We start from the raw sequence: 11,882 nt of genomic DNA on the forward strand, positions 1-11,882 counted from the left end.
CACGTGTTTGCATCTTGGATGAACTCAAATGTAGGTAATGTGAACATGAGAAAGAAAGCTATGTTGCTCCACCAATCCTCATCAATCAACACCTTTTGCACCATGTTCCCCTCTTTGAATCTGCTTGTCGTTACTCAGTTGAAGTCACACCCACTACCATACTCCTTAATGCAATTTTGACCACAAGAAGGTGGCACAAGATGATGAGGTTGAGGTATATATTGTATCAATAACTTTGAGCAACTCTAGTTTGGAGTATTCTCTATATATTGTTTGAGATTTGTGGTGGTTGGTGATGAATTTTATGATCTCCTTCACTTGCCGTGTGAGCTCCTTCATGTAGTTTTAGCGTCAATCTCTTCTAAAATCAGATCTAGATTATGGACAAAGCAAGAAATTCAAAACATATGATTGTATCTACTTAACAATCAAGCTTACAACTTTGCAAACAGGGGCATTATTTGTGATATCTTGCACCACATTTTCTGGCCATGCTTGTTCAATATCAACAATTAAAATTTCAACTGTGAGATTACTATCTTTTACCTCTCCTAAACAATCTTCTACTCTTAAGAACATTACTCTTAGTGATACAATGACATTGATCAATGACCTATGCCTTGTATCAGTCCATCCATATGAGATAATGGAAACTACCATGCTACTCCATGAGCTATGAAATGGTCTCCAAACATCCTCAAGAAGTTGCCTCTCTATATAGAAGAAAACTGTTTCGCGTTTTTCATAGTTTGGCCCCTTGAAACCTTGAAGAGTTGTGATAATTGCCTTCACCAAATCCTACCAAGAGGGGACCAAACCACATTAAAAGGGATACCGCAAGCAAGGATGTCCCTTGACACTTTTGATTCTTCTTGTTCTCTCCCTTGATTGTTAAGCACTTTTAGCAATCTATTGTCTTTAGTTGTAGTTGTAGGTTTGGATATCTCTTCTTCTAGTTGTATTATGCTCCTCTTCCCTACTTCACGGATAATCCTTGTCTTATTGCTAGCACCCAAGTGAGGATTGATAATGCTACTTTTACCAATTTTGCTTCTTTGATCCTTCAACTTTTGAGCATCATTATGCTATTTCTCAAATGTGGTCCTCACCTTTGGATTTTTGAATGTGCACAAACATCAATGCTCTTTGTCCCTTCATGCAAATGTGAGCCTTGACTCTTGTGTAGGATCCTTGTAGGTCTTGTCACTTTTACATAAATTGCACCACCATTCGCATGAACCCCCACCACCCATTTGCTTGAGCATGGTAACATACTTCCAAAGATGATAGTATTCTAGTCGTTTGTTAACTTCAGGAGCTCTAGGGGCATTAGAAATGACACTATGAGAATTCATGGTTTCTGCAAAAACAATAAATAAATCTATTCACCAAAAAAATCTATTGCCCACAAACTCCTTGCTAGCTGTTACCCCTCTTTTAGTAGGGGTACTCAATTTTTTACCACACCATTTGTAAGCTCAAATGTGTGCAAGTGATAGCCTTGTAAGCCCATGTGGGTGTGTTTTGTGAAAGTGTCTCTTAGATCCCTGATGTGGGATGGTCACGGCTTGTTTTTTTAGCTTCATCCTCATGGTACTTGGTTTTATTAGTATTCCACGGGGACACGCCCCCTAGGGTGGGGGGGTGCACTTCCCATGTTTCCCACACTCCAAGGGTGGGTGGACACTTGGGGAAGCATTTCCCCACATCCCCCTTTTGGGGAAACTTGGGGAGATGCAGGGGGGAAATGTTTCCGAATGTGGGGGACGTGTTTCTCCAAAAGGGGTGCTTGTCGGCATCCCCCTTAAAAAGGCGTTGGGCACCTCCCAAGAATTTTGCTTGAAAGCAATAATTCATGAGTGAGGAAGCTTAATATTCAATCATAGGGCCATACTAATGCTATGCAATTAATGGTAATGTTAAATTCTTATTGTAAAAGGATGAAATTCTTCCTTTTACTTAATTTTTTAACAATACCATTAATTGACTAAAGATGTTTGAGAGTGGTTCTAGCCTCGTTTCATTTCATATATGAAAGTAGAATTTTAGATCCCTTTCAAAATCCAATAGACTTAACAATTTTCAAGATTGCAGAATTGGGGGTTGCAGTGTTTCCATTGGATTCTATCATGTATGAGGGTATGGAACTGACATTTAATCAAGAGTGTCAAGCCCTCTATGTACCTTGATGTTGGTGGCATTGATTATTAAACTCCTTTGTCATGACCCTAGTAAAATTGTACCTATCACACAAATAAAATCTCAACTTGACATGTTAAGCTTTTTCTATCTCATTTTAATGCTTAGAGGGTGATATTAATGATGAAAATCCTAATATATGCAATGATTTTGATGATATGTAATTATGTGTTGTAGCATGGATTCTTTTGGACTATAGAGGCAATTTAGAGGCTCTTTGTTGATGTATTTTTGGTTCAAATGGATTTCACTCAGTGCTATTTTGCTTATATGTACCCTTGCTATATATATGAGAAACTTTGCATATTTGTGTAAAATGGTTTGAATTGATATGGATGCACATGAATATTTACATATTTCTTTGGAAATTTTGAAAATTTATTTACTTTTTGGTCAATCGGTTTTTTGGTTTGGTTTGGGCTTTTTTTTTTTTAATTTATTTATTCCCAGTTCCTAGTTTTGGGGTTGGTCGAATTCATCACTAGTTTGGTTTTGATAGCATTGGTTCATTGTCCATAGTTCATTTTGAGTTTTAGCTTTTGAGTCTTGAGTCTAGATACTAATAACCTTAGACCAAACCTTTGACTCGTCACTTTTTACTATTTTTGAGTTTGACTAATTTCAATTTACTATTCCAACCTTCATACTTTAGTATCTACTGTTTTGCTTAGTACTAATCAAATTCTAGAATAATCAATGATGAATTTAGATCAATGTATACAATAGTTTAGTATTTCTATTTCGTTGAATCATTTATGATATATGAAACAATGTATTTGATTATTGAATTTGAATTTGAATCATGTTTATATATATAGATAGATAGACACACACACACCCCAACATCCCCCCATCCCCCTAAATTTCCCTAAAATTTATGGGTGCTCCCACACGTCCCCCCTTGTGCATCTTCCCATTCCCATATCCCATGTCCCAAAAACTTGGTGGAACATTGGGTTTTATGGCATTGCTAACATCCCCCTAGTGATTGGTGACTCCTTTCCTTAATGGACATTCTTATGTATTGGGGTGATATGCAAACATTGTGGAGGTGGACCTACTAGGACTCATGATTTATGGGGGCATTTATTGTTTCTATACCCAGATAAAGGTGATCACCTATTGTACTCTTCCCTTCCATTATCCCTTCGTCCTGATGCACCTCTTAGTTTCCCACATGGCCCATCTCTTTGTGTATACACACCTCTTTGGTTGTGGCCATCATTCTTCTTGGTAGTATCACAATTCATGGCGTATTTTCACTCCCCAAGACAATGTCCCACATCCTCCTAGGCAATAAAAGGGTCCATTGCAACCTCCAAGTCAAGAGAAATCAGCTGCGAGTTGAAGCACTCCAAGTGCCTTCCTAAAAGTGTTTTAACCAACTTTGGGGTAACTTCTAGAGGAGTCAAATTCACTTTTGGGGCATTTGTGAGGATTATTGTGGCAACATGGCACATGTGAAGAGCAAGGAAGAGGTCAAGGCAAGCAATAAATACTTCATCTATCAAGCATGACTCAGATTTAAGCAAGTTCAAGCCAGAAATCACTCAAGAAGCAAGTAAATGGACCAAAAGCAAGAGTTTTGTCCACCCTTTTCTAGTCGTTGGAGATTGTTTAGGTCAAGTAAGAGGAACATTGAGGCATTTGGGGATGTCGTTGAGGTCTCCAAGCCATTCTAAGATCAAATCAATTCAAGATCAAGTAAAGGTAGCCTAAAAGCATGTTTCAAACCTCACTTCTCCATAAAGAAAGGAAGTTGTCCACTCCATGCTAGTTGTTGAGAGAGCCCATGCAATTTTTCAAGCAATGTTTGACCTCCAAATCAAGTGGTTGGACCTCCTATATACACACACAATTTTTTGAAACAAAGTCAAGCCATCTTTTTGTGGAACGTTGAACTTCTAGGCTATTCTAGCCCTCCTTTTTACCAAATCAAACCTCCCTTGATGGGACGTTTTGCCTCAATGAGGATTTAAAGCAATGTAATGTAAATTTCTTCATTGGATGGATGGATAGTAATTTTGTAGCACCCCGAAAGTCCTAGTTAAAATCACTAGGAATTGTTGTCATGATCAGTGTTCTACTGCAAGATTTAGGGTTTAACTTCAAGTTGAGCATGATCTAAGTAAATTTGGATAACAAATAGTGAGCCTAGTTGAACAAGAAAGGATCATCATCGAATAAGTTATGATCTCATTGAGAATTGGGTAGCTAAATAAGTTTTATCTTTTATCTTTTTGAGATGTATTCAATTTGCTTATTGGAGCCATGTTGTAGCTATAACACTTTTCTTAATATAGCCCGTGTGCCTGTGACATTTCTAACTCGTACACATGAACATAATGTAGTGCCGGAAAATGTACTAAATGCAATATTCATATGTATTATATTAATGTATGGGTAATTTGGTGGTATGTTCATATGTATTACTTGTTGCAGATGAAAAAATTTAGTTTGAACATTTTAAGGGGGCTCTCTATACCCATGAAGTGACACTCTACTCTTTGTTAGGAACACAATACTTCACCATTGTATATGACATATAATGCACATGACACAAATATATACACTAATAACAACACATATGCTTCATGATTATTACATGACCCTCATAATATATCATCAGTCTAATTACATGTAAATAGCTATATTAGTCCTATTAATGACCATTTTAGGGATAACAGAGGAGAACTTTACCTGGGGAATGACACTTTGATATTCAACATTTCAACATATAGAAAGAACATTGTTGCAAATGCATTACCAGTTATGCCTTAAGTCTATCAAAGTTCAAAAGGTTCATGCAAATAAAACTAGTTCTCGTTGCTCTTTTCAAACAGGCCATGGGTCTGTCCTAGTGTATATGCCAGCGTCCCATGATTATTATGAGCCTCTTAGGGGGTACTGCATGATGTATCTTCTGAACACCTGCTCTCTGTTGATTTGGGGTAGCATCAGATGTGCTCTAGCCATGAAAATTTGTTGAAAGGCTAAGGCACATGGGATCTCCAATACACAAAAAGGGTTTGGGTAGATTCTAAACAGTTTGGGAGATATTAAAATAATTAATATTTTAATGGAATCCGTAAGTCTAAACTCAGGGAAAATAAAATATTAATGTGAATTAATATAAAAATGTGTTAGAATGGTCCAAAAGTCATGGATCAAGCCAGATCTAATCTTAGTTGTTGATTAGGGACTTAATCTCGGTTGTTGATTTGTCAATGAGAAAAGTATAAGAGGCTTGAGGGTCACTTGGAGAATACACCAAGAGATCAAGATTTCAACTTTCCGGGGTTGGGTTTGTTGAGAAAGTTGAGAGAGTGATTAGAGTTGCCACTGAGGGGCAGTGAATACAGATGCAGAGAGGCAGAGATGGTGTCGGGAGGATTAGCGCTACAACTGGGAAAGATGACGTAGAAGGCAGAAGCCGGAACTGCCGGGAATAGCCGGAACTACCGGGAAGTTGACGTAGAGGGCAGAAGCCGGAACTGCCAGGAATAGCCGGAACTACCGGGAAGTTGACGTAGAGGGCAGAAGCCAGAATTGCCAGAACAACCGGGAAAGCTGACGTAGAGGGCAGAAGTCGGAACTGTCGGGAACAGTCGGAACTACCGGAATAGCTAGGAAAGTTGACGCAGAGGGCAAAAGCTAGAACTGTCAAGAACTGTCGGAACTGTTTGGAAAGCTGACGTAGGGGGTAGAAGCAGGAACTGCTGGGAACAACCAGAACTTTTGGGAAAGTTGACGCAGAGGGCAGAAGTCGGAACTGGCGGGAACAACTGGAACTGCCGAGAACTGTCGGAATTGACGGGAAAGATGACGCAGAGGGCAAAAGCCAGAACTGCCTGGAACAACCGGAATTGTCGGGAACTGGCGAAACTGCCAAGAAATCTGACGCAGAGGGCAGAAGAGGCCGACGCAGTCCCTAGAGTCTGACACTGGGGTTTTTCGTGGGGCCGATTGGAGCTGAGGAGCTGCCGGAGTGTTTATCCGGGGTTTCAGCTGGAACATCTGTCTCAGATTGAGAGGTGCTACTGCCGATATTTTCTGTTGGGTGAGCTGGATTTGGCACCCAGATTGTATTTTGAAACTGCTTAATAAATCAAACCCTTAGATAGCTGCACCGATTTTCCCGCATTGGGTTTTTCCAGGGACATTAGTCCAAAAATAACGGTGTCATTTGTGTGCTTGTTTTTGTTTCCTTCAGTTGATGATCTGTAATGTGTTGAGCATGTACTTGTGTTTATTTTCAGTATTTACTTTGTAAATAACTTGTTAATTAATAAGAACAAGAAGGAAGGAATAAATCAAAAAGTACATGAAGGGTTTCTAACAGTTGGACTCAGAAATTCCAACATGGTTTCAGAGCGTGGTTGCAGATCACAGGAGAACTGAGGACATCAGCAAAGCAGAACAACAGTAGCAGAAAACAACTATCCCGAGTGACAAAAGTTGTTCCTAGTAGCAAAGCAGCAAGGGAGGGGTGATGCAGTGCCTGCGTCATCAAGTTCGAGCCAAGAAGAGGCTACGTAGAGGCTGAGGGAGGCAAAGACAGGCTCACGCAGATTCCAGGAGGGCAGACGCACTTGGTTGAGGAAGCTAGTCTGCCGGTGTCGGCACTGTGCAGAGCCTAGGAGCTCTCACCTTCAAGCTGCTGGAGTTTAGGAGGCTGTGGGTAAGTTGCAGAGTGGAGTTGGTGGGGTACTGTTGTCAGAATAGTACCTAACAGGGCAAGACTAAGGAGGAGGGAGTTGCTACTGAGGGTTTCTAGCCGAGAAATCCAGATCAGTGGTAGACTGCACATACGATTAGAGTGGGGGGCATCTCGACATGGGCAAAAGGATTTCTAGGAGGGAAATCGGGACTCAGAGGGAGTCCGGAAGAGAGCTTCTAGACGGGAAGTAGAGAGACTCAGCAGGAGTCGAACTGAGAACTTCTAGACGGGAAGTAGAGAGACTCAGCAAGAGTCGAACTGAGAACTTCCAAATGGGAAGTAGAGAGACTCAGCAGGAGTGAAACCGAAAACTTCTTGATAGGAAGTGGAGAAACTCAGCAGGAGTTGAACTGAGAACTTCCAGGGAGAAGTAAAGAGACTCGGAGCAGTCAACAGAGGAGACAAATGATGATTGTGCCATGAGTGCTCACACACCACTTGAGTGAAAGTTGGGAGACATCGAGCTGTAGTTAGACAGACTACAGGCGACGAGGGGCAAGATCCTCGAGGTACCTAGCCTGTTGGATTACACCTTTTGCTACGAGAGCCCCGATGAGGAGTAGCAGTACTGGCGGATGTCAGTAGAGACAGACGAGGCTGGAGCGATAGAGGGAGCTACAGTGCAGGATTCCTAGGACAACGTGAGGCAGCAGTGCGAGAAGCACGGGAGTGTTGCACCAGTGCAGGATGGAACAAAGAGGTGTGCAATGGTGCGAGATGCATGGAGTAGTTACAACAACACAGAGGTCAGAGAGGGAGCACTTGTCAGCGACAGAGGGAGTTTTCAGCTTCATGGGTGTCTCTAGCCTGACAGAGATGTCGGAGTTGGGAGATCAGTTACTTACTTCTCAGTAACTGAGTTGCAGTGCAGCAGTTAGCAGTGGCAGTGCTATGGGCAGCACGATGCAGTAGGATGAGAGGGAGCTGCCGTATGGATGCAGCAGTGGCAGTGGTAGGACCATGGGTAGCAGTACGAGATGCAGCAGTGCAGATGATGGGCAGTAGGCCTACCATCAACACTGGGACCGATGCCGGATGATCAGGGTGATACTTAGTGAGGAGTATTGCTAGAGCACAGTCCTCGCTAAGAGGGAGTGTTGATTTGGGGTAGCATCGGATGTGCTCTAGCCACGAAAATTTGTGGAGAGGCTAAGGCACATGAGACCTCCAATACCCAAAAAGGGTTTGGGCAGATTCTAAACAGTTTGGGAGATATTAAAATAATTAATATTTTAATGGAATCCCTAAGTCCAAACTTAGGGAAAATAAAATATTAATGTGAATTAAAATAAAAATGTGTTAGAATGGTCCAAAAGTCATGGATCAAGCTTGATCTAATCTTAGTTGTTGATTAGGGACTTAATCTTGGCTGTTGATTTGTCAACGAGAAAAGTATAAGAGGAGGCTTGAGGGTCTCTTGGAGAATACACCAAGAGATCAAGATTTCGACTTTCTGGGGCTGGGTTTGCTAAGAAAGTTGAGAGAGTGATCAGAGTTGCAACTGAGGGACAGTGAATACAGAAGCAGAGAGGCAGAGATAGTGCCGGGAGGATCAGCGCAACAGCTGGGAAAGCTGACGCAGAGGGCAAAAGCTGAAACTGTCGGGAACAACTGAAACTGTTGGGAATTGCCCGGAGAGCTGACGAAGAGCACAAAAGCCGGAACTGCCAGAACAATTGGGAAAGTTGACGTAGAGGGTAGATGCCGGAACTGCTGGAACAGCCAGGAAAGCTGACGCAGAGGACAGAAGCCAGAACTGCCGGAACAACCAGGAAAGTTGTCGTAGAGGGCAGAAGCCAGAACTGCTGGGAACTACCGGAACAGCTGGGAAAGCTGATATAGAGGGCAGAAGCTGGAACTATCGGGAACAACTAGAACTGCTAGGAAAGTTGACACAGAGGGTATAAGCCGAAACTGTCGGGAACAACCGGAACTACCGAGAACTGCCGAAACTGCCGGGAACAACTGGAACTACCAAGAACTGCCGAAACTGCTGGGAAAGCTGATTCTGAGGCAGAAGTCGGGACTGCCGGGAACAACCAGAACTATCGGGAACTGCTAGGAAAGCTAACGTAGAGGGCAGAAGAGGTTGGTGCAGTCCCTAGGGCTAACGCTGGGGTTTTTTGTGGGGTAGATTGGAGCTGAGGAGCTGCGGGAGTGTTTATCCGGGGTTCAGTCGGAACATCTGTCTCAGATTGAGAGGTGCTACTGCCGAGATTTTTCTTTGTTGGGTGAGCCAGATTTGGCACCCAAATTGTATTCTGAAACAGCTTAATAAATCAAACCCTCAGATCGCTGCACCGGTTTTCCCGCATTGGGTTTTTCTGGGGACATTAGTCCAAAAATAACGGTGTCATTTTTGTGCTTGTTTCTGTTTCCTCCAGTTGATGATCTGTAATGTGTTGAGCATGTATTTGTGTTTATTTTCAGTATTTACTTTGTAAATAACTTGTTAATTAATCAGAACAAGTAGGAAGGAATAAATCAGAAAGGACATGAAGAGTTTCTAACAGTTAGACTTAGAAATTTCAACACTCTCCAGAGCTGATTCAATGTTGAGCTCTTTCCCGGTTTACCTCTTGCACTGCCTTTGCACATTGCACTGTGTAACTTGTCTGTAGACTTATTTAATATTATAGTTTCCTGTCAATTTCAAAGAAGTGTTTCTTGTACATTTCTTGACAAGCTTGCTCCTATATATAGCCTCTGCCAGGCATCTGGATTTAATTCAAACCACAAAGAATGAATTATTTACTGAAATTAGCAATGTAAGTTCAATTTAGCAAATAGTTTTTTTAATGAGGTTTTCCTCCATATGTTAAGTTTTTAAATTAATCATTTATATCCTTAAAGTAGTGCTCAAAATTTCATCCTTTTGTTTCCAATGTTTATTGATGTCAAGTGCAGATTTCTCAAAGAAAAAGGCAATCAACATAGAATTGTTTAAGCATTGAACTTACCGGTTTTATATATTGTAATTAATGTGTATATTTATAACTGCAACTTTTATTTGTCATATCAGATGGACAGCAACAGAGATGGACTTGTAGATTTTAATGAATTTGTAGCTGCCACACTTCATGTGCATCAACTTGAGGAACATGATTCTGAAAAATGGCAGCAGTTATCTCGAGCTGCTTTTGAGAAATTTGATTTTGACAAGGATGGATATATCACTCCTGAAGAACTTAGGATGGTATGCATTTCATGCAATCATTGTTGGATTTTCATTGAATTTTTCTTATAGTTGTCGTTTGGATGTTTGCATTCTGAGATTGTTCATTTAGCTATTTTGTATGCTAATGTCATCTTTCCTTGTATGGACTCTTCAAAATATTTTGCCTGGACTACAGCATACAGGATTGAAGGGATCTATTGAGCCTCTTTTAGAGGAGGCTGATATTGACAGGGATGGGAAGATAAGCCTGTCTGAGTTCCAAAGACTTCTTAGGACTGCTAGTCTAGGGTCTCGGACAAATGAATACAGTGCAAGAGATCATCGGCAGCCTCGCAAATTGTAGTGTATTGCTGTTTTTTTTTCAAATTGCTTTAAAAAAATTCTTATCCATAACCACATACATGTTTATGGCATTGGATGGAGTTGGTAAGCAGCTGCTCATGGTCAAGATTGGGAGAAAATTACAAGCCAAGCAATATTGAATGTGTATAAGAGTGTCTGGAGCACAGGTATGGAAGCTGTTTGGTCACTTGGTACTCAATGCTTTCTCGACTGCCAGTTCATTTCATTGATTGTTTATACTCTAATGCTCTATTGTGAATTCATGAGCATGTTATGTTATCTGTACTGATATGTAATAGTTACCATTTCAAAAATTTCAAGCAGCAGGTTTTTATGAATCTCAGTTTGGTAACTTCAAAGGATCATACTCTCTGAGATCTCATTAAATTTCTCATTCCAGTTCCTCCAGCATATTGTCCAGTAGGGTATAATGGACAGATAAGGCCTTTTTTCATGTTATGTGCCATAGATTGAATTCTGTCTGTCCCCAGGGTTGAGAAAATATTTTAAATGTTAAAATATTGTGCTCCCAAAGGCAGAGTTGTATATTCATCTCTTTTCTTTGCATGGATGTCATTCTGCAATGTATTAGAGTTGCAGGGACTTGTTATCCATGCTTTATTTCTTGTGGATTGAGTTTGCTTTACCTGTGTAAGGCTTTGTTCTAGGCTCTAGCAAACCTCGCCAGATTGTGCTTAAAATGGTGCATTGTTCTTTAAAAAAATGTTACTTTTTGGGAATGCAGTTACAGTTACACACACACAAACATATAGACAATGAAGATTCATGAGACACATGGTCATGTATGACAATTTCCCGAAACTTGGGGTTGAAGTACCATATACAACATGTATATCTATGCATGTGTAGAGGGGATGGGGACAGCAGGTGAGGCAGAAATTGAGTGTTATATTCCTAGAGTAACAATGGTTGAAGAGAAACACATAATGTTTCAATAAATGTGATGAAATGTCGATGTTTAGCATTATTACTTGTTATGGTTCATACTTTAAGAACCATAAGACATAGCTGTTTTCTCATATGTCATATCCCATATAGGCAGGAGATGGCATAGAATATAGTTGATATTAGACAGGTGACATGCAAATTACTTTCTCCAGAGATGAATGATGTGTACAAGAGAATTTGATATCAAAAGGCAGACCATGCTTAGAATTTGATTATAAATCTTCCTTTTATGTATTTTCAGTGTTCATTACTGTTTAGCACTGCAGATTAAAACCAAAAAGGGATTATCACCATCATGATCATGAAGTAACAAGTTCCTCATAAGAAGCACTGAGTACAGATTCACTCTGTATTGACTGCAGTGGAATTGAACGAGCAAGTCTATCACAGTGGTCAATTCAGAAATACATCATTGAACTCACATATCCAAAGGAAATGAAAGCTGTTAGTCTTCTTCTATAATGCATGCCACAG

The 11,882-nt window shown here is 40.6% G+C and overlaps 1 protein-coding gene across 1 annotated transcript in view; it reads left to right on the top strand.

Moving 5' to 3' along the window:
- LOC149191868 (calcium-dependent protein kinase 18-like) overlaps positions 1-11,075 on the top strand; it is a 338,201-nt gene extending 327,126 nt beyond the window's left edge. Inside the window, exons 11-12 of the mRNA XM_089404397.1 lie at positions 9,942-10,115; positions 10,273-11,075. Of these exons, the coding sequence (XP_089260523.1) occupies positions 9,942-10,115; positions 10,273-10,440 (342 nt within the window). The 3' untranslated portion in view covers positions 10,441-11,075. The remainder of the gene's footprint in view (positions 1-9,941; positions 10,116-10,272) is intronic.
- Positions 11,076-11,882: the final 807 nt, after the last annotated feature.

Source organism: Pinus tabuliformis, chromosome 2_2 (genome assembly GCF_031772625.1).
Source record: "Pinus tabuliformis cultivar Carrire ecotype Pingquan chromosome 2_2, CPIR1, whole genome shotgun sequence".
NCBI lineage: Eukaryota > Viridiplantae > Streptophyta > Pinopsida > Pinales > Pinaceae > Pinus > Pinus tabuliformis.